Here is a 24021-nt window from a genome sequence, read left to right as displayed (position 1 = left end):
AATGGTGTTCATAACGCTCGTTATGAGAGTAGAACATGTGCATATTGAATTATACAGTAATCTGTTTGCTGATGTAAATTTTTTTCCCAATTTACATTTAATGTAATTGGAAAGAGATTTTGCCAAACTTGTTAATGAGAGATTTCAGAGGCTGTCATGAAAGATTGCTAGTGGTGCTTTGTGCTATAGTTTGTTCTAGGGGGTTGAAGGGTACCCAGCTAGTTGTACACTTCTCCCTGGGGTGTGAGGTTGGCTCTGCTTCTCCTCAGGGGCTTCTAGGTCATACTGACTCTTCTGAGGAGGAAGCATGGATGCAAGTGCCTCCAGCAGCTGCCTGTGCTGTCCAGCCTCTTGAAAAGAATGAAAGACTTGATCCAGTCTGTGTCTCTTGTGCCTGCATAAGTGATGTTCAAAAAGAAAATTTAATTATCTGCTTGCTTAAGTTTGGGTTATGGTGTGTTCCCAAATGCAGTGGGTGGAACAGCTTTTCGTAAGTTAATTCTAGTTCACTGTTTATCATGTTTTTTCTCCATATGTCAAATGAGAACTTTAAGCGATCTGAAAGCTGCCTTACATTGTTCTTGTGTTGGGTGGTATTCACTTGATTAGATGGAATGAGTGAGGAGCTCTCATATGTCTCAAGTTCACCTTGCCAACAGGTTTCATTTATCTCTGCCTCATAAATTCCTCGTTTCAAAGTTTCCAGGAACTTCAGATTCTGGGCTGCTTCAATGACAATGTTGCACTTATTAAAATGACTAGAATTTCCAGCTGCTTCAGTGCAGCAGGAGCAAGGCTTTCCTGGTGAAACATGCTCCCTTTTCTGGTGCCTATAAAGGCAGAGTTTACATAAAGGTTTGCAGGGGAGCATGGGGGAGCTTGAGGATGTGCCATTAGTGAGAGTGGAGGAAGCAGTCTAACAGGAAAACCAATTTGGCATATGGAAGAGAGGGAATAAAATGACACAATAGAGGTGAAAGGCAGCAGCTTTTCCAGTAGGGACCCCTTGGAGATATGAAAAAAAAAAAGATGAAGCTGGCTGCCATGTGAGAAGGAATCTCACATCTATGTGTGTGTTAATTTAATTTCCAGTATGAAATTCTCAGTGAATTTTCCTACAAGAGATTTGGATATAAAAAAAAAAAATCCTAGTACTGGCTTGCAGCCTCCCTTTAAGGAGGGGAATATCTCAGATTGACAAATCTTGAAGATTGTCTCAGTTCTGGACCACTGAAAGGTAGTTATGTGATAGGCTCTGTTGTATCCAAAACTGTCACTTGTAGGTAATTTGTTATGCTATGTCTCCTGTAACAGATGCACTTTTAATTTTGTTAATTTTTATTGTGATTTCTGAAGACTATATTGAAGTCACATGTAAACCATATTGCAAAAAAATCCCAAGCCTTATTTTGTTCAAAAATACAATAAACCAAAAAATGTGTGCTAAAAATTACTTCAGCTCAGAAGACTTGCTTTTTCTTTTCAGCTGAAGACAAGATCAGCATGGCTGATCCTGCTTCTTCAAACACTGAAGTCATTCTTTTGTCTCTACAGACGGTGTGCTTGATTTATCCACTAAGAAGAGTCCTGGTGCTGGCAGCACCTCTCTGAGTCACTCTCCAGGGTGCTCTAGTACTTCGGGAAATGGGTAAGAGAAAGCAACTTACTGTGACCTTTAAAACAGTTTTTTACTAAAAATGTGTGCTTAGCTCCTGGTAATTTTAAGTTTCTTTTGGTGTTAACCCTTTGGAGTAATGTGTTTTCAACTTGTACCTTTGGCAAATACCTTCACCCCACCTGCCAAATAAGAGTTGTTGCCGACTGAGACAGGTTTAAGTTGCAGTTAAAGACTCTAATATCTATTAGTTTTGCCAATTTGGTGCTTATCCAGAGATCCTTCCATTACCTGTTTCTTGGGGTTAGTGATAGGTTATTGCTGTGAACATGCAAGTTCAAATAAGTGCATGAAGAGTCTTAGAGGCTTTGCAGTATATTTAGACCTCATTTCACTTAGGGCAAAGTTAGCTAAACAGGAAAGTTTATTTTAGAGGTAACAATGATTTGGGTGATAAACCATGCTGAATTAGATTTAAATCACTGCATGATTTTTGTTAATATTTCCTAGCATGAACCACAACTTAGATAAGGACATGGGGCAGGAAGTCTGGTAGTTCAGAAAACTTTAAATGTAACTTTGTATTTGTGATTGTTCTGTAGTGCTGAACAAGTTTTTTTTAGAAATAATCACAAAGTATGTGGTGTACTGCTCTTGCCTAATCAGTTCAAGGTATGAAATACTGTTAAATAAAAAAACAGTCTTTAGGTTTCATATTTCTAATGGTCACCATTTGCATACATTTAGAAACCCTTTACTCTTGGTCAGGAGGCTGACTGGGACAGTCAGCCTTGGAGAGGCTGACTGGGACAAAGAAGGGGTTTGGGTGTTGATTATCTTGAAGCTACTGTGAACAAATATTTTTTACTAAAGTACAGAAATAGCATATGGTTTAAAGTGCTATTTAATTGCTGGATTTAGCTTTATGATAGCCTTTGAAAACTTGAAAATCTCAACTAGCAACCCTCTTCCACCACCATTCCCATGTACTGCTAACAGCTGATTGAATTTTTGCATTTCTCTTTGGAAAAATATACTGTCTCAGATTTCTCTTTTCAGTATTACTTTTCCATTTAATATTTCTATTAATAAAATACTTCAATCCCTCTTTAAAACTTAGTCTTAATACTTTTTACAATTCTTTAGCATAAACCTTCCCTAGCAGTACTTCTCCTCTAATTCTGAACAGGTTATTTCCATCTTTATTTTCCTAGGAAGGCAGCAAAAGCCACTGAGGCTCTGTACTGTTTGTTCCCTTGTTTGTGAATCAAGTGAAGGCCAAAGTCCAACACACAGGGGTGGCAGGGCCAGCATCTGGCACTGTCCTGCTCAGTCTTGTGGGTCCAGAGAGGATGTGGCATCCTTGCACCTGTGGTTACTTGTCCAGGTGTGTGGCATACGAGGCTGGCTGCAATTTGTTCAGCATCACTAAGTCGGGTGTAACTCTCTATTAACTGCCTGTATGACCTTTACTGAGGTGTAGAATCACTGGTGCACCCTATGATGCTGATACATTCTGTAGAAGGGGTGGAGAATGCACATTGTCTGAGAGGGTTCTTTGGAACTGCAAACTTTGAGCCATTTCTCTGGATTTTGTTCTGAATCCTTGTTGACTTTTGTTGTGCACATCCTATGACTTGTTGCATCCCGGAGAGAAGTGAACAGCATGTGTATCAAGCATTGTGTATGTTACATGCCAGGTTCTTGCAATGGATGTCTTTTCTCTAAAGACTCTTTTTTTAATCCCAGTGTGATGTTAAAAATAATAATGTAGCTTTTCAGTACTATGTATCCTATCCTTAAGTAATGCTGACTTAGCCAGAGGGCTTGACGCCAGTATAGCGTCCCAGAGCATTAAAATAGATTCTCTTTGTTAATTTGTATGCTGAACATGGAGAAATTTGGAGGTGGATTTTGAAACCAATGTGACTTAATAACTATAGGGGGCTAAGTAATCAAAGCATTAAAATAGATGTGATTCTCTGCAGCAGTAGTACTTAATTTCATAGAAAGAGCACTTGTGATGAAAGGGAAATGGTAAAAATACATACTGCCTTTTTTTTTTTGTTAACCCTTGATCTGGATGACAGTTGGCGCTTAGATCTTCCTTTTCCTAGGCATGCTTTTTATCAAATGAGATTCAGGGCTCTGTCTATATGCAATTAGTTGTTAAGAGAGCAGTTTGGTAAGTCTAGTGTAAGTGGTTTTCTTTGTGATCTGCAGTATCCCAGCTTTCATATTTGGTGCTTAATGAAAGTCAGGCAAATGTCTCTGAGGCCTGCTAAGCTTTTTCTTTTATCCTGAGCAGCAATTCTTCAATATGATGTAAGCAAACACTATGCAGGGTTTCCACCTGTGTGTAGATACTGCAGGTGGCAGTCATATTTACATGTTGAATATGTTGCACTTTGGCTTACTCTTTTATTACTGTGCTTGTTTAGTGGTAACGTCACACCAGTAACACAGTTGTGTGTAGATCTATGGCGATTGATTACTACTTTGTAATTAAGGTGCTATTTTCAGACGCTTGCGCGAACTCTTTTCTACTCCGAGAATTTGTGAACCCAACCAGAGACCAGCCAACAGGTTTCATTTTTCTTTGCCCAAAAAGCTTCTCTTTTTTTGCGAACAAGTTTTAAAACTGACTGATGCTGAGACTTTAAAAAAAAATTAAAATAATAAAAAAAATTTAGAGAAAAATAAATAACACAAAAAGTGATGTTACCCAAGCAAGGCCTTCTAATAAAGGAGTGGCCCCCTCACCCATCCCTCCCTACCTGTGCAAGTCCTGCTCACATCAGTTTCCTTCCATCCAATTAGGCGACCTGGGAGACCCAGCCAGCACCATCCGGAGGGACTACAGAGTGGTGATGGGGTACCTCCAAGAAGCTTGCAGGATGGAACCAGGGAAGGTTATGGCCACTCCACATCTCTTAAAGTACCACTGGCTCGATCACTCCAGATTAGTGAAGAACTGCTGAGCAGAAACCAGTTCTCTACAGCTGCCAGCCATGGGCCATCTGGACTACAGAATCATGGACAGCACTTAATATTATCCAGGGAGGCTTCTTGGGCAAAACCACACTACGAATTCAATTTCAGCCGCATGAAATTCAGGGGAAATGGTGCACTCAGCAACATCAGTGACCTTCCTTTTCTTACAGAAAACTCTGCCTTTCAAAAAATGGCACTTCAAACTAAGCAGGATGGGAAAAAGGACGTGAGCCATTCATCTCCTGTGGATTTAAAGATACCACAAGTTCGAGGCATGGACCTTTCATGGGAGTCCCGCACTGGTGACCAGTTCAGCTATAGCTCTTTGGTAATGGGTTCACAAACGGAGAGCGCGCTTAGCAAAAAGTTAAGGGCTATCCTTCCAAAACAAAATAGGAGAAGTTTGCTGGATGCTGGACCAGATTCCTGGGGCTCAGATGCTGAGCAGTCTACCTCTGGACAGCCATATCCCACCTCAGATCAAGAGGGAGATCCTGGCTCCAAGCAACCTAGGAAGAAAAGAGGGAGATACAGACAGTACAACAGCGAGATACTGGAGGAAGCAATCTCTGTGGTTATGAGCGGGAAAATGAGTGTTTCCAAAGCTCAGAGTATTTATGGGATCCCCCACAGTACACTGGAGTACAAAGTTAAAGAGAGGCTGGGCACTTTGAAAAACCCTCCAAAGAAAAAAATGAAATTAATGAGGTCGGAGGGGCAGGATGTTTCAGTAAAGATTGAATTAGATCCCCAGGGAGAAGCAGCACAAAGTGCGAATGAATTGAAGGATGAATAGGGATGTTGTAGAGTGCCAATTACTTTGCAAACTGGGTGAGCACTACTGCATAGTTCAACCATCACTGAGCGCACCTGAGTCTCCTGTTTGCTGCAATGCTCTTTTCTTTGCAGTTTAGCATAGACTTATGTGAACACAGGTGAAAGATGTGCTCTGAATGTCACATTTGTAAATTTTTCTGGCCTAGTATGGCACAATTTCACTCCTTCACCTGCCCACTGCCCTCTTTCTTTCTTTCTTTGTTCCTTTTCTTTTCTTTTGCCTTTTGCATGTTTCTCTGTAATAGAGAATTGAGTTACCTCACAAAGAATGCAGATCTGTAGAAGTGGACATCTTGCCTGTAGAGCCTGCCTGAACTTCTGATGTTGGATTTTTCATATCTGCCTTTATAGAAATAAGTCCACTTTGTTAAACTGACACTCTCCTGAAACCAGGCAATTTTAAAATGAAAATCAGACTGTCATTCTTCAAAAATGTTTCAGAAATCTTTTTTTTGCCCTTCTTATTTTTTGTTGATCCAGTTGATTGAAAGGTTTGAGCTAAATCAAATTATTTAGGAATGGTACCTCTCTTGAACTCAGATTTGTCGACTAGATAGATAATCAATTGGGTCTAATTAGGCTCTCCACTGTTTTCTTTCTAAATTAACTGTACTTACCATCTGCTTAGTGCTCACCCGGAGGGGAGGGGAGGGAAAACTTACATACACTACCTTCAGAAAATGTCAGTTAATTATTTATAACACTACCTTCGCTGTAATTTTATTTGGTGTTTTTGAAGGGTGATATTTACACTCACCTGCTTGAGGATGTAGCCTTATCTCACGGAAGACAAGCTTCTCACAGTCAGGAGCAGTCAGGGTACACTAAATGATGTATTAGGGTATGCCTCATTATATCAGAACTACGGTTCTTTGTGACCTTTACACTTTTTACAGACTTGGTTCTGAGTTTACTAAACTATGTGGTCCCAACAGCTAGTTTAAAAGACTCTAATCCAGGGATGGGGGATTTGTGTAACAAACTACTGTGATACTGGGAAAAAAAAAAAAAAGGAAAAAAAAATAGCCCACAAAATGGTGATCTCAAACGTTACAACCTCAGTAGTCTGCCCAAATATCCACATTAGTGAAGGAGCTTGTTAATGTTCAGGGAAGAAGTAAAACACTGGTAGCCTGATCTAATTCAGGCTCTGCATCATATCTATCTGTAATACTGTCAGGGTCGAACACTCAATGAATGGGTGTTTCCTTTTTAAATATTACAGTTGCCAGTAGCAGGAATTGAGTCCTGCTTTTTTGTTGTTGTTTTTATTTAATCTATTTTGATAGTGGTTTAGCACATGCTAGAATAAGCATTTAAACACCATAAAAAAAGCACTCCGTAAACCACAAATCTGGTTTTTTTTTCAGTATGGTGGTATCTTTATGCTTATATGGAGATCCAGGAAAAGTTTTGTACTGAACTTTTATCTTTGATACTTTCTGCGGGAGTGGTCAGTAACTAAGTGGAACTTACTGGACTTAACCACAACATGACCAAATCATAATTGCTGGTTCTTCAGGTAGAAGCAATTTGGTCTTAATCTGTGCAAAAGGTAGACAGACTTAGCATTTTTCCCCCATTTGCACAACCAAAAGAAACATTGGAGTTTTTGTGTGAGAGCATTAAGTGATGTCAGTGAAAGTGATCTCTCAAAGTTCATGGGAGGGTGACCTAGGTAGCCCTAGGGTTTCTGAATGACTTCTGGAACAATTGATTCTATTAGCCTCTCCCCCTCCCCAGCAACTTCATATTTTCAAAGGTTAGGCACACCATTGCTGTTGTTTTAAATATGCACTGCTCATTCTTAAAATGGACTGGGCATTTGGCCCCAAGTATACTTTATTTTTGTTTACTTAATATATTTTAGTCCTCAAAATCCTGGTTCCTTGTAGCTTTCTAGTTGTCATCTTGGCATTTAAAGCAGTTTAAGCTCAGTAGCAGTATATAAACTCTGCAATACGGTCCAGTTTAGCTGGTGATTGCAATAAAGGCGCAGTTTAAGGCGTGGTTTCATCTGCTGTTGGAGGTTATGGTAGAAAGTTTGTTGCAAGTTAAAAAAAAAAGTAACACAGTTTTACTCTTGAGAGAGGTTTAACCTTTTGCAGTTGTCCTTATTTAAGAAACATGAGTTGAGTTTTATAAAACTTGTCACTGTAGTGTACGTGGAGTGCTCATTTTACTAACCTAAATATTTTGTATGTGTATGTTTAAGTGGGTGACAATCGTGCAGCAGAAGAATGGTGTGCCTACCCTTTAATGCTGCAGTTTTAAAAGAGAATTTGTCTTGTCATTTCAGACTGTAGGCTAAGAATTGTAAATAGATAGTGAAAAGTTGAGTACTCTTTATTTGCTTTGGTTAGGAAGTGGATTTAAAAAAAAGAAACAACAACAAACCAAACACGTAACTTTCTCAGTTTAAATGTCCTGAGACCTGAAGATTGTAATACTCATAACTGCAAAGCTTTTAACACAACACTTGATCTGTGATAACTTACTATTCAGGTAATCTTTCTTTTTCGAGAAGCTTTTGAACAACCATATTTCCTCCAAAGGTCTCTGTTTAAAAAGGAAAAAAAAGAAAAAGTGTAGATTATTTTTTAAGCACTAATTGCATTACATTGGTAACTGCAATATGAAATAGCCATTATTGTTTTGTGAAGCATGGTTGAGATTAGTTAGTGGTCCCTTTTTAAAATTTCATGAGCCTCTCAAAAAATAAAAACAAATTTAAAAAAAAGCTGCTGAATATTCAAAAGATATATATTTTACCTTATTGTAGGTTTTGTAAATTTAGTCTGTAATATTCAGGTGCACCTTTTAATGTTACTTTTTTTTTTCAAAGTCCCATCTAACATATTTTCTCTGAGGTGATTCATCACTTAAGACTAGTATCACTCTAAGTGCTGCAGTGATCACTAATATTTTGTTTCATTTTTCACTACATATATTTTGCAGGCGCTTTCAGTGTAGCTAACTAGTAGTATTTGGGATCATTTTAAATATATGATTGGAATTAATGTTTGTCCATTAGCATGCTTAATTTTCTGCTGACCAGCAGTTTGCATGGCCAAAATCCCTGGTTGACCATATTTTGGTGTGGGAAGGTGTGGTTCACTGCGGTCTTTGTAACAAAAGCCTTGTTTCTCATCTTATTTCTGGTAAGTGGATGCTTATGTTACTTGGATCACTTGGACAGGAAAAAGATTTTAAAGCCTTCTCCTGCTGCTCTTGTGAGATGGCATTAACGTGTAACATAGACAAACTGCAACCCTGTAAAAATCGAGACGTTGTTAGGAGGAGACCTTTCGGGTATTTTTTGTCACTAGTTTTCTCTTATTCCCGAGAATGTCCATCCAATGTAGTTATTGGACTTAACAGTATTGTTGTGTACTACGTTGATGTAGCTGAAAAAGCCTGACAGCAAGAAACTGTGAATTATATTTGTGGCAGTCTCTGAAAACTAGTTTTTCAGTCCAAGTACCATGAAGGAGAATCCCCCTCCCCTACCCCATCCTAGAAAAGTAATTTTATATTTTGTGTGTATAAAGTTTTAAGAATCGAAGTTTCATATTGTACTGAAGTTTAGGTGTCGCTTGGTAAATCTTTGCTGCAGCATATAATTGAAGATGAGTAAGGCTTAGTGTGGTAGGGGTCCTGGTGTGGAGTTAATTATCGTACAGTTCTGGTGGGAAAGCCCAACATGTATGAAATGTGTCCTTTTTTTTTTTTTTTTCATTTGGATTTGTAAGATGTAAAAGTGCTTTTTTAGAACTCTGACCTATTACAAACTATTACCTCACTTTCAGCCAGCTGGATCCTCATTCCACAGTGTTGTAGGCATTATTGTGGCTGTAATGCTTGAGTACAGCTATAGAGTTGAACGTTTCCAGTTAGATATTGTAGGGACACGTTTCTGGACTCATTTTTATTTCTGTCTAAAGATTATTTATTTTCCAGTCATTCCCTGATTTTTTTCTAAAGGTTCCAGACAGTTTCCTTTAGAATTTCTCATTTTTTCCCTGTTGCGCAGGAGAAGTTGCTACATAAGCAATACAGGTATGCCTTTACTTTCTTTTTTGTTGCAGAACTCATAACTTGATTGTTGCATTACCAACCCTACTGCTAGGCCTGAATTCAAACTCTGAACTTTTTTTGGCAGTTGGAGAAAAAATATTTTTAATGATGCAGGGATACAGATAGGATAATGCCTCTAGTTAGGGAACACATTCAGCTTCTGTGTTCTCTCGCAACTCCTGCATGACATTTTTTGCAGAACTTTCCACTGCTGGAGGATATTCCTAAACACTGGAGGTAACTGCATTTGTGTTTAGACTGGGTAAGAGCAGACAAGGAATAGTCTGTGCTTTGTCTTGTGGCAGGCCAACATTTGCATCTATATATTTCTTTCATGAGTACTCAAGAGTACATTGCCTTTCCCTGGAAATTCATGGGAGCTGTTTTAGGGGCTTTAGGGTTGAGTAAGCTTTGTGAAACAACTTTTTAGTTCTGATTGAATTGCTTTTTGTATCATCTGCAACGATTGTTATACAGGCAAAACTGGAATTGCCATGTGTTTCTTTCCAGTTTACTTTCAAGTAATGCTCTTAAGATGTCCTTGAGTCTTAGGAGAAGAACACAGTGTCCAAGGAGTGAAGGGAGCACTCTACTGTTCCCTTTTTTTCTCAAAAACTAGTGTGGCTGCATCTGTAATGTAAAGACCTCTTTCTTCAGTGAAGACAAAATTTGAACTCTTCAGTATAAGAATGCATACTCTTATTGCAGTCCAAAATCTTATGAAGGCGAGATTATTAACCTTACTGAAAGATTTGTCACAATATTCTAAATAGCTTAAATTTTCTGCCAAATGTTAGAAGTAGGATGGGAAGGGTTGTTTCCCTCATTTTCATGAGGATCAGAAACCTCTAGGTATTCCCCACAAATGTTTCAGAAATTAAATGTAATTTCAGTCTAGGTCAATGTTGCTTTTTCTTGGCATCAGTACATAATGTTGGCTAATATTGTTTTAGAAAGCTGTAAGAAAATAATTTTGAGACTTGTTTTGGTACTATAAAGGTTTCTACTTGATCTTGAATTATATTGAAAATTCAGTAATTGGAACCTTCAGAAACCTGAAAATCTGCACTGCTAGTTGTATGCAGTTCTGATGAATGTAGCAGATAAAGTAGCCACTATAGTAACTCATTTCAGATTATCCAGTGTATAAACACAGTGCACTGTGATGACCAGTAGGCAGAGAGATATTTCAAACCCAAAATGATCTGTAGATCCACTTCATATGTACCAGAAAAAACTGTTAAGTACTTAGAGCATTCCGGAGTCCAGCTCTCTCTCTCTTTCCTGTTCTTTCTTTGACTGGGGCCAAGTCTCTAAACGAGTATTACAGCAGTAGTTTTGGACCTCATGTCCTACTGAATTATGCCTATATTCAGGTATTGTCATAAAAACCTTCATATTAAGAGAGCTTTATTTAATCCTTACAAAAATCTCTCAGCCCAGTTGCAAAATCAATTTTCTGTGATTGGGTGATGTACTAGAAAGGAGGATTTTTTTTAGCCTGTCCAGGGCATTTAATCTACCTGCTTAAAAACAAGCATCCCCACCAGTGCCCCTGTGCTTGTCTCTACTGAATTGGTAAGTATAATTTAGGAGGACTCAAGATGATAACTACCTTACAGAGCAGGGATTAGGACACAGGCTTCATTTTGACTGGAGCAGGAAAAGTTAACATCCAAAACAATTTCTCTCATCATCACCTAGCACAATTTATCTTAATATTTTTTTCCTACTCAGAAATAATGAAGATACTACTAGAGCTACTTAAACAGTTTATCAGTTACTTGGTGCTACATTTCTCAAATAGTTTTGCAGATAATACTTTTTATGCCTGCGTGAAAACATGTAAACAATAAAAAGCACTTGTCTGACCTATTCTAAAGTACCAGAAAAGGGATAAATAACTGCAGCACTTTCTCTGTTACAATGCCAGAGTCTTAATTAAATCTGGTCTTCAGGTTATGAAATACTTCAAATATACAATCTAGGATCATGAACAGCTTGTCAGGTCAGATCACAAGGTTTCTTGGGATATTAAGCTGTCTTTTAAAGACAGATTTTAGTACAACAAAATATTCTGGAGTTCAGGCAGGGGATGTATATATACATGCCTGGTATTTTTAACTGATCATTTCAGTAGGCCATTTCAGGGCTTAACATTGGGAATCTGGGATGATGGGTAGGGAAGGGAAGTTTCCCAAATGGAAAAAAACCATTTTGGACCATTGTTTAATGTTCAGTTTGAAAACTATATCACAAGAAAAATGGGTAGGGATTCTTTCTCCCTTATGCCTTCAGGGAATGAGTAGTATTTAGAATCTCTGGCTGAAATTCAAGCCTTTTTACCGTGTAAATTTTTAATATAAACTCATTGACATGCTTTTTACATCTGAGGACTGAAAATGGATCTTAATGTTTAAGTTGTGGAATGGTATATTTCTTAAATGAAGGGGGAACATTTAAAAAAGATAGATTAGAATACCAGCATTAGTGAGCTTAAGGAATTTTAGTATGTAATAGCAAAGTATAGCAAAGTATTTGATTAAAAAATTAATCTTGAATTGCTAGTCTGTAACTAGGTGCATTCTAATTTAGCAGGTGAATATTCTTTACTTATCGATATATGATGGGCTTTTTGCAAATAGAAACCTTTATCTGAGTCCCACGTGTTGCTTGTACTGATGGGATGTATGCTTACAGCAGCTTACTGCTGCTTTAAAATGTACAAAATGTTTTGAGTGTTTGCTCATAACTCTTTTTAACCTCCACTTGTTAAATTGTCAAACATTGGTATTTTATCAGTCCGCAGTGTAAGTTTAAACTAATGTTCTTAGGAATCCAACTTGTACACACACTGTTTAAAAACCCTCAGGGACAGTTTACACACTATCCTCACTCAATTCAGGTACTTGTACTCTCTTCTTAAACCTAGCAGTGACTTGTATTTTGTTTTGCTTTTCTTTTGACGTGCTGATAGCACATCCTTGATGAATGTCAACTTAAAACTCAGTTCAGGTATCCAGGTATAACTCAGCCAAACGGATTTTAAAGCTGCATATTTACTCTCCAGCACACAGTGCCTCAGACACTTATAGTGGCATTCTGTATATTCAGTTATTACTACTGAGCAGATCGCGTGGGGGTTCCTGGTATGTATTGTAAGAAATTCCTATGTATATTATATAATATGTATTATATTATATACATATATAGTATATATGTTATCTTAAACTTATATATTTTAAAATGCCACTTCTAGCCAGCGCAGCTAAAAATGAAATACATTCCCAGCTGCTTCTGCGAACAGCAGAGGCAGCTTCTTAACGTGGCTCTTGCTTCTCTCTCACCATAACTACTTCTAACCTCAAGCACGGGTCCTTGGCTGTCTGACCTCTACACTCTAGTTATGCAATGTCCTTAGAGAATTCTGTGCACTGGCCACTGTGATGGAAACCAATGGGCCGGGAGTGCTTTGAGTTTATTAGTAATTGTTCTGCCAAAGTTGGTGTTTGTATGACAAGCGTGTAAACCTGTCAGATAATCAGCAGAGGTCCAGGTTGTCCATAATTAATTCCACCTCCTGGGCAGGACCAGAGCTCACGAGGCGCCTCCTTTCTAAGGCTGAGCACTGTTCACTGAACACCTGCAGTGCCAGGCCTCTGTGCTGTGCTCACCTGGAGGCCAAGCCTGAAACTAAAATCTGCTGTTCTGCCTTCATGGTGATCTGTTGGCAGTCGCAAGTCAGCAACACCTCTGCTTTATTATTTGACACTTTACATCTAAAAAGTCTTCTCTTTCTATTTATGTAACCCATAGTCTTTGAAGAGTATGGAAAATGGCATTTCTCTCTGACCTCTAGAAGTTCAAGTGTCATGGGAAAAAAAAAACAGGAACCCCCCCCTTTACTCTTATGGACCTCATTTCAATATACTGTTTACAGTTTGACGGAATTGTATAATTTAATATTTCTCTTGTACTGTAGTTTATATTTATTTACAGATTTTTTTTGTACTGTGTGATTTGAATTTTTTGTTCCTTGCTATGATCAATGTTTTATGTAGTAGAGCACTTATGATCACAAATTAAGGTTTTTGGTTTGATTGCACTACATTAATTTTTTTAATGCAGTTCTGATTTTTTGACTGGACTAAATAAGCTGTGTCTTAATGTATGTGATAAGTACTTTTAAATTTTTATTTCATGTGGTCCATTTATTTTTTGCATTGTATGTCAAAGCGCTAATTCTCTTGTTGTGCATGTGTAAGATTTAATGGCTCCATTGTATTATTTGACCATGTCATTTTGGAAACACATTCCCAGCTGTAACGTTGTGTATGGTAGTTTTCACTGGATGCTAGACTTTTCAAAACCACTATTCTTCTAATAAATTTTGTTGTGAAAAACTTCAAGGGGTTCCAATTCTCTTCTTCCTAATGTGCTTTCTAAATGCTTGTTACTAGTAGCCCAAGGATATGAGATGGAAACTATCACAAGGGGGGAGAAGCAGGGGAGGAAGTGAAAATAGAAGGTAAAGCAATTTCTGGCTGAAGGACTGAGCTTTGGAATCTCCATACTCCATTGGGTTCTTGCCCTAAATAGGATTGACCGTAAAGCTGCTTTAGCAGCTGGGTAGGGAATACATGTGAAAGCTGAAACGCTGTCTCATAGCAGCCCGGTCTCATGGACTCCCCTACTCTTAATTTGTGCTTCCCTACTGGCCACCTTAATTTCCTTAATGGTAAATAATTTATCCAGTGAAGAACAAACAGCCTCTCAGGAGGGAAAATAAAAGGTGGTGTAGTGATGTTCACTGAGCACTCAGTAACGAGCCAAGCTAGGCACAGAGGTAGTGAAAGCGTGGCCAGAGCCCCGTGTGGGTCGGTTTTGGGCTGTGGGGTGGCAGCGGGCAGAGCTCCGGTTGGGGCAGTGGAGCTTTGTACTGGAGCACATGGCACCAGGCACAGGCACCTTGCTTAGCTGCCCACCAAGGCACTGGTGTTGCTTTTATTTTCTCTGCACCTTTATTTTCTCTGCTTTTCTTCCGCAGAGGGGGCAGGTCCCCAGCTCCCCATTAGCACAGGGAAGGCTCCAGCAACTCCATCTTGCTGTCCCTCTGCACAGGGGCACAAGGCAAATCCAGCAGTGACACCACACTGCAGCCGGCCCTTCTCCAAGATCCATGTTTACTTTCTCGTGCCTGTACTTGGGGTTGAACGACTTTTGATGTTATGCATTATTGATACTGAAATGCTGAATACTAAAAAGTAGGTTACACTAAGTGGTGTATAATGGAACCCACGTGAGTTTAGGCATTTCTGCTAACCTTTGTGTTCAGTTCTACAATGATTTTGAGAGTGATGCATAGTGATTTCCTAGCTTTAGGAAAATTCATAATGCTGCATGGTATCTAGTCCAGGTTTCTTTTCTCCTGAGAAATTGCCTTTCTCTTAGCATGTGCTATTGAAAAGTAGGTAATTTAGGGTTTGCATTTTTCAGTGCTTTTTTTGTTTTTTAAAATCCTTAAATAACTGTTACATTACAAACTAATTATTGTATTTCTTGTATACTAATGCTGTTATTAAAAACAAAAGGCAAAATGATAATTGGGCACTGTCACTGGTTTAGCTTTACCAGGCAAATTTCTCTTAAGTAAAAAACTTGGTTTAACTAGAGACTACATTCTACACTTATTCAGGAATAGTGAGTTTTTATGTGTAAATAGCTTGAAAGCCTTGTGCAGTAAACTATCATTTATAATATTTTTTTTCTCTTTGTCTGAATACATCTGTCAAATCTATGAAAATAGCCTTTGAAAGTGATGAACCATATTCCCATCTGCCATTCTTTAGGATGCATTACACTGTGCAGGCTTGTCCCAGAACATTTTTAATTGACACTTTTAGTCCTGCGATTATCAGAAATACCACATTTTTCTGCTTTTCCTGAAGGACTTGCTGATGGTCTCGCACTGCTAAGATGAAATTGTTCAAACTTAAATGAACATAGTCTTGATTTCTTCTTTTAAAAGCTGTTTCCTGTATCATGACAATATTTCACAAGATGTTGCCCGCAGAGCCAGAAAGAAGCTTCCATGCTGTCGTCTCTTATAAAAGTAGCAAAGAAACACAATTAGCCCTGTTAGGCAGCTTTAAAAGTCACTAATTTCCTTCAGCTTGTTTGGACTCAGGGTGGGTTTTGAGCTGCTCAGTCTGTTATTGGAAGAGGCAGCTGCCTCTTTTGTACCTGCAGGAGCATATCTGGTCACCTTCTGAAGTAGAAGAATAGCTGTGGACTGTACCCCCACATACACCTGGGTCACTTGCTACAATGCAGATACTCCCTCAGATGTGGAATGAGAGGCTCTGCTCATTGCTCCTCTGTGGAAATAAGAGCTACTGGGAGGGGAAGAGCAACTCCCTGAGCTCAGCATGAAGGATCTGAAAGCTGGAAATAAGCTTAATTTTTGTGAGTGAAGCTGGTTTAATTAAGGAAATTCCTGAGCATGAGAGTTTCACCTTCCCATGTAACCAAAGCTGAGCCCTTGTGGTATGGCTCCTCGAACACCACCAGTGCAGAGGTTGCTCTGGTGTCTGCAGTGAGACAGATCACCAGCAGCTTTCCTGCCTGAGCATGCTGAGCTCTCTAATTTCCTAGAGGCATGACAAAAGTGGGTCTGGGGGAGGGGGAGGATTTAAATCCTGATTCAGGAAGATACTTCAGCAAATCACTATTTTCTTAATCTGCCAACTCTGCTCTGGCAGATGCCCAAACAAGGGTACTGGCTGAATGGAGGTTTTAACTGGAAAGTGCATAGCAGGTTCTTGGACCTGTTTAGGAATATGATTCATACACAGAGGAACAGAGCTACAGATGAAAAGCAGTTTCAAAAAGCTGAGCTTGAAGTGTTAGGGTAAATCTAGGATTATGGATTTTGATACAATGAAGATGGAAAAGAGATTAAAGAGGAAGTTGATCTTTTTAATGTAATTATTCTTGAGACATTTTAGTAGATGTTACAATGCTAGAAGGATCCCAGTTGGTGAGAGTGCTGTTTCCTCTGATCTGGTACATTTGATGCAGACTCTGTAACTTGAAATCCAAGGTGTTCTCAGCTGTCTAGTAGGAAAATCAAAAGAAATGTGAATGACTTCACACCTATGAATTATGAATTCATTAAGTTCCTTCTTACCCACCTACTTGAAAACCGCAGACAACGCAATCTTTAAAAGCTCCCTTTTGGTATCATGAAGAGGGGAACACAAAACAATTGCATCTTGTTTTTACAGGTCACTTTGAATGTCTCAGAATTACAGATCACATTTGAAATAGAACTTCTAAAAATCTTCTCTTGCTGCCTCCTCCTCTGCAGGTGTCTCACAGCTCTGCAGGAGTCTGTTCCCAGCACACTTAACTAAAAGGCAGATTTTCATATGAGATGGCTACAGCTCAGATTTCCAGGAATTGTTTAAAAGCTCAACTAAAATTAGAAGTGCTTAAGGTATACTTCAGAGCACAGAAGTACAAGCACTGCTGCCTGAACATACAAAAGTTGCCTGTATGAAAATACAGCTGCATCTCCTGAAGGAGCTGACCGGAGTCCTGGACCATAACCCACGCAGCCCTCACATTAACACCATGGGGGATGGGGCAGAGGCTTCAGCTCTTGCCTGTACCCAAGCCTGCAGTGGATCTGTTGCTCTGTGGCTCCTGCCTTGTCTCCCTGGCTGTGGTTTCCAGGGCTGGCTTGGTCACAGCTTGCTTGCCTGCCTTTGCTGGGCTCCTGCTCCAGGTGCAGATCAGCCAGCCGTGTGCTGACAGGAGGAGTGGTTTGTCTGTACAGGATTATCAGCAAACTGCCTGTAAAAATTACAGTGCTAAATAGGTTACACCTGCTCAGGTTTGGAATTTTTTTTTTGCTGATGTGCACCAAGATCCCATTGTCTCATGTCCCAGATCCCTCCTGCCCAGCTATTAAAGTGTGGGGCTTGCTTTACTCATTTGGAATTACATTTCTAACTTTGAAAAGGGCTTTTATGGTTTTCCTTTCTTACAGCTGAGCCTTTCTTCTCCCTGAGCTTTAGAGGAAGGCCCTGACACTAATTGTTGAGTTACTCTGGGAACACCTGACGCTAGGAGAAGCCCAACAGCTTCCCTGCACGTGTAAAGTGGTTTTTCATACACACAGCCAATATTTGTGCTGGGTCCCTTGCTGTAATCTAAGCCTGAGGTGGTTGCTTGGAGGATCCACTAGTTCCACCACGTTCCCCTTTCAAGTGAAGGTGGTATTATAGTTTTTTCATGCTTTCAGGTGCACTGTGGTCACACATGGTATCCTCCTCAAATTTCTTTCAGGTCTTTAAAGCACTAGCTGCATGTGAGGTTTAATCAAGTGTTTAAAACAAACTATTTGATTTTGAAAGGAGACTGTAAAAAAAGAGCCAGTAGGATTCTGGTTTTGCATAAGAAGCTACCATAGCAAATACACTCTGTTTGTACAGAAGTACAAATTTTTTTCTTGTTTCTATCCATCAAACATCAGCTCAAGGTGCAAAAGCTAAACAAGCTTACTTGGTACCTGAAGTGTGGTTGTTAATAACTAAGTTCTGATCGGGCCATGGTGGCAGCTGCCTGACCTTACTGCTCACTAGAGGTCTGTCAAGCTGGAATTCAGTGAGCTTTGCTGCTCATGCTCAAAAGCAAGTAGATTTTTGCTCCTGTTTCAGGCCCTCTATTGGTCTTTCTCTGACAGACACAAGTGTGTATGGTAAAGGTGACCACTCATCTGCTCTTTAGTTCTAGCCACCTTGCATATACCTGTCCTTATGTTGGTGTCTTTTCTTTGAGTGTAGACTGGATTTCTAATTAATAAAAGGAAAAATAACATAACTCAGGATTTAAAAGATATCTGCTCTGCACTCAATTGTATTATTGATTTTGGAATAATAGTTATATAATGTAATATTGTAATAGAATCATAATTACAAAGCTTAAAATCAAAGTGACAAAGGTAGTGCCTTAGTGCTGGCAAAGAGCAGATTGATTTGGCGTTTTCATCTGTTCTTTTGTGTCTCATGAGCAAAGAAAGGACTTCCATTGCAAGATTTATCAGAGTAGCAAGGCCTCAGCAGGACAACAGGGAATTTGGCAGTCAGCCTTTTGTGGGTCAGAATTCTCACAATGTGCATTGTTTGGGCTCTGGTGTCACCATCTGAACATCTGAGTTGCTTTGAGGAAGATTTTTCAGAGGTGGTTTAGGTGCGATTTCTGGGTATTGTCCCATTCTGTGTTTCTCTGGTCATGAAAAGTACAGTGCAAATGCCAGTGTCCCATGAGCATTGTTGTCTCATTACAGCTGTGTGGTTAAGAGTGAGTTCATTTCTGTGAGCTCTCAGGGTTTGCATAGTGCACTTACTGTTAATATGATAAAAATGTCTGCAGTAGAGGAGATCTGCGATTGATTGATGGGCAGCATGTACTAATGGGTCATCATCGCTTTGGCTTTCTCTACAAAAGTTAGGGACTCATCTTCCTGCTGGAGGGACCAGGAAAGCACAGAAGTCAGAGAGAGGCAATCTGTGGAGGCATCTCGGGAGGATCTGCAGGGCTCTGATGCTTGCTTCTTCCTTGCTGTGTGTGAGGAGTGATGAGTCACCTCTGCTTTTTCCACAGGATCTGTTCCTTTGCTGGCATAAGCTGTTGTTGATGATTTTATTTTATTTTATTTTTCCTTTTATGACAAACCACCAATAGATGGGTTTTATCACCAGTATAAAGAAACAAACAATACCAATCATTATGCTGCGTTAAGGAAAATCGCACAGAGATAAAGTACATTTCAACTGCAGCGTCCATTTACAAAGGGTAAAATGCCAGCTGAGGAGGCTTTAAATATGGAAAATACCCCTAAAGTAAACTGGGTGTATTAGTAGTGATGGAATGTTACTTACTAAGCAAGGTGTAGTTCCCTACCTCAATTTACCACGTAGCTGCACAAATACTGCCTGTGTGGGGGAAGATGGAACCTTTCTTAGTGGACATCTGCCAGGGTCAGATGTGGTTTGGATTTGTCAGTCTTCCTCTAGCATTGCAATGTGTGACAATATAAACAAGGGAGAAAAAGAATTGTGGGCCAGGATATCAAGGTGAATTTTTGAGAAGAATAGACTCTCTTAAAAGAGGGAGGAAGGACAAGAGTGTGTAATGACAAGGGTTAAAAAAAAAGGCGATGTGAGGGATGTGCAGAAATGGAAGGATGAGAGGTTTGAGCTGAAGGGGAGGGGTATGCATTAGCGCAGAGGAAATCTCTCCTCACTGGTATGCACAGAGACATTTCCTGCCTTATGTTTTGGTTTCTTAATAGTTATCTGACTATAAAATTAACCTACATCATTTAATGGTAGTTGAATGGCAGCTAAATTAACCCACTTTCAAAATAGAGCTTACCTAGCCCGTCAGCTCTGAGACAGCCTTGTCCCCAGGCATTCAGGGCTGCAATCCACATCTCTGCCTTAACCTATTTCCCAAGCAGCCAGCCAAAGTGGTGCATCAGAAACAGGCTTTGCTGCTCAGCCCAGCAGCTGACAGAGAGTAGGGACATGTATCAAACTGCTAATTCACATTTCACCAGGCATTCCCCTGCAAGCAGGGGTGGCATTGGCACGTGGGGAATGCTGCCCTTAGGAGTTGTGATACTGTTTCTATTAACAATGTGGCCTTGATTATCTGAGGCCCAATTATCTGAACCTCCAGGTTATCTGAAATGGGGTCATATCCCCCAACATCTGTTAATTACACCCAGGATACCCTCTCCTCTCCAGATGTCTCCACTGGCCCCTCCCAAGCTTTGGTGACTGGGGTGTGCTGAGTGTGGTTAGCTCTAGCGAGTGCTCTACCAAGCTCCTGCATTTGGCTTTTCATATCCACGTTGGCAAAATACCCCAACCTGGATAATTGCAGAATTGGAAATCCTTGAAGACTTCTAGAAGTAGGCAGTAGCTGTGCATGGCAATGTGTCTATTGGAACTGGGACCAGGAAAGTCTTAGGGGAGGGTGTCCAATGCATTTGAGTTTTCTTCCATCTTTCAGTGTACGTTCAAGTTAGGAGGAGAAGGTGGAATTTCTCACAGCACAGCCTATCCTTGTCACAAGCCCTCATTGACTGCAGATCAGTGTACCTTCAGTGGGAGTTTGCCAATTGTTGAACCTCTGCAGTTGCAGTGACTCCAGCAGACCTGTGTGTGCATGTCTGAAGTTTGGGGAGAGAGAGCTTTGTCCCCAGCGTGCTGCAGGACAGATAGGAACTGACAGCGATGGACACAGAGCAGGGGAGAGGCCATACACCTGTGTCACCTCAGGTCCAGAGCCAGTATATCTTCCTGGGATGGTTAAAGATACTCAGGGCATCCCTCCCTACTCCACAGTCCCTGTGATTCATTCCCCCTTCTCTTAACTGAGTGCTGCTTTTTATAAAACGTGCAAAGCCGTGAAAATCATTGTAAGAACTTTTTTTTTTTTGCCCTGCATGCTTTTGTTATCTGTCTTTTGGTGCTGTCTGTTTTTCTATCTATTCTGGTCTTCTGGTGCTATCTATCCTTTTGGAGCACCTAGCTCAGCAAAGATTCTGAGTACTGCCTCAGAAAGAAACAGTCATGGTAATTTTTTTTCCTTAAAGGGAAGATCCCAAATGATCTTGATAATTAGAAAAATTAGCAAGGACAATTCTGGAAAGGGTTTGAAAGTTAGTGTGTAGAATAGTATTTCCAACATGATAAATTTCCCTTGGTTTTAAAGCAATAGCTCAGTGGTAAAATTTTTAATTAGTCATTAAATATTATATTAGAAATATTAGAGTGATGATAAACTACTATAGAATACAGTTGGGTTTTGGGAAAGATGGGAGTCAAGGAAGTTATGACAGGAATATAAAAATGCAAAAGTTATTTGAGGCTGCTATTAGTTTCTTTTAATGCAAAACCAGCTTTCGTTTGTTTGGTTTCTATTTGGTTACAGGTGGGGAGAAGTGATTTTTAATGTTAAACTAGTTTAAAAATAAATAAACAAGTAAAAGACACTACTCTGAAGGGTTAAAAGTGTGAATCTATAATGGATGTCTGTTATTTGTCCAGTCACTTGGCTGATTGTACAACCTGGATATGTCGATGAATACATGCAGCTGACAAAAAAACCCAGCCAAACAAAACCTACCAATAACTTGTTTCTTCCTGCTTTTCAGTTAAATACAAGCTCAGTCCATCCCCAAGTGCGTCACCAAGGACGGAGTAAATTCTGGGGCCTTGAGAACCTGGCAGCAATATTTCCATAGTTATTTTGGCTGTGCTTTGCACAACTTCAGCTTTTAATTTAGAGGAGAGTGCTTTTTCTCCTTCCTAGCTGTTATGTGGAGCCACAGCTCTTTGCATGCTGCTTTTCTATTTTTTTTCAGTGCAGTGAGGGAGAATTACTGTAGCACCCACAGAGGTGTGAAGGGACTCATTCATCTGTGTGGGGAGTGTGAGGTGCCAGGCATATTTCTGAGGATTGAAATACAGGCATTTAAACTGGTGCATCCAGTGTCAGCCTTTTAATTGGGGCTTTGAAAGATGAGCTCCAGAAAATCTTGCTTCAGTGGCTTACACTGTTCGTGCCCATGGCTGATTTGCCCATCCCCTTCAAGGGGACATCCATTCTGCCAGCAGAAGGAAGCACATCCTGCACCTCTCAAGGCACGAGCTCTGTGCTGCAGCTATGAGTGGAGATGGGTTTGAGCACAGTCAGATGGTCCCACGCCTTTCCCAGCAGGTTTGCTTTTGCATGGCCATTCCAACAAGCTGAACTGGGACTGGCAGAGAACCCATTTCCCCCTTCTGCTGGGTAAGATCCCTGCATGCAGCCCTCCAGCACAGGCAAAGCAAGCCTGTCCTTGGGAAGCCACAGCACAGCCCCTTCCAAGCGCACGCTTGGCATGCGCCCCTGGGGCTGGGGTCAGCTCACCTGACTGCCAGCAGTGAGCAGGTCCCCTTTAAGAGGCTGTTCTTCCTTTGCAACCCTTAAAAAAGGCATTTCCACTCACCCTGAAAAATAAATTAAGTGGTTGAAAACAGCAGGGCTGGAGGTGCCACCCAAGGGCAGTGAGACGCTGCCTCAGAGCTTGGGCTCACAGTGGGCCTGGCCAGTGCTTTGAGTTCAGCTGATGGAGGGCACTGCTCACCAGTTAGTCTTTCTTCTTAGTCATCCATGTTTCTCAAATCTCTGCTTTTAGTCAGGTTTCCAAGAAACCCTTCAACTCGGTGGGGTACTCAAGTGGTACCTCTGGTTTTGGGTGGTGCAAGGCACCTCTGCCAACTGGCACAGAGTCAGCTGCCTGGCAGCAGGAGAGGGAGGGGAAAGGTCATCCCTGTAAAAATACTGAATTGGATTTTATAAGTTTATAGCTATGTTTTGTTTCTTTTACAGAACTATAATCCTGGTGCTTAGAGTGGTCTGAAAGGAACAGAAACACTTAGCCTTGAACTTTTGTTCTGCTGCTGCTTCTTGTGCCTCTGAGGTACAAAACATACCTGTAAACTTATAATCAATCAAACCATTGTTCAAGGGCTAAAAAAGGAAACCTAAAAAGGGTACAGGCTTCAAGTTTAATAGTGAAAAACTTGGGGTAGGCAAGCCAGAAGATTGCAGTTGGCTATTGACAGGTTTTCAGAGACTGGCTTCCCAGGTCGGTTGGTATGAACCAGCTGATTTCTTTCTCCTTTTCTTTCTTCCCCTCTTGCTCCCTGCCCAAATACACTATAGAACCAAAGGCAGGCTGGGCTGCCCCTAAAACTTTTTTTATGGCATTCACAAGCAGAGCAAGCGCAGCGTTACCCTCGTACAACAGGAAGGAAGAGATATGACAACCCCACCAGTGGGCTGGGGGCACTGCAGGAGCTGGGAAAAGCTCCTCAGGCTGTGTAGGGAGAAACACAGATAACTTGGCCCTTCCTCTCCATGCTGTAAATCCTCTATCTGTGCAGCCTATAGGTGTTAGGGACTGACAAACCTCTGCCTTCCCCCAGCCCCTTCATCCCCAACCGCGTGGCCTTTGTTGGAAGCCCCAGGTCCCCTCCAGCAAGAGCTGGGGGAGGGTTGACTTTAAACTCCACTAAACAGTGGAGGCACAATGCAAACAAATGTATTGCAGCACGCAGCTATGCAAATAGCTTCAGAGCGCAGCACGTTTCCCCAGCATTAATTGCTGCACCACCGGGGTTGCGTAGCAACAGCTCCGCTTGTGCCTCTGACAGCTCCTGCCCCTTGATGCCTCTGACACCTTCTGTGGCAGGCAGGCAAGGGGAAGAGAGCAGGGCTGCCCTGGGAAATCAAGAAGGACTGGGAGGCAGTGAGGGGCTCTGGTGATAAAATTCACTTGGGACACTGGGGTTGTGTGCTGCTGTCCCAGGGTAGTGTGTGTGGTGGGGCTGGAAGGAGGGTGTTGGGGCACAGGAACAGAGGAGATCCTGCAG

At 40.7% G+C, this 24021-nt stretch overlaps 1 protein-coding gene across 1 annotated transcript in view; it reads left to right on the top strand.

Moving 5' to 3' along the window:
• Positions 1-24021, top strand: part of LCOR (ligand dependent nuclear receptor corepressor) — a 59543-nt gene that overhangs the window by 20436 nt on the left and 15086 nt on the right. Inside the window, exon 5 of the mRNA XM_066554293.1 lies at positions 1555-1648. Within this exon, the coding sequence (XP_066410390.1) occupies positions 1555-1648 (94 nt within the window). The remainder of the gene's footprint in view (positions 1-1554; positions 1649-24021) is intronic.

Source organism: Molothrus aeneus, chromosome 8 (assembly GCF_037042795.1).
Source record: "Molothrus aeneus isolate 106 chromosome 8, BPBGC_Maene_1.0, whole genome shotgun sequence".
NCBI lineage: Eukaryota > Metazoa > Chordata > Aves > Passeriformes > Icteridae > Molothrus > Molothrus aeneus.
Note: the sequence above shows the minus strand (reverse complement) of the source record. Positions and strands in the feature narration are given on the sequence as shown.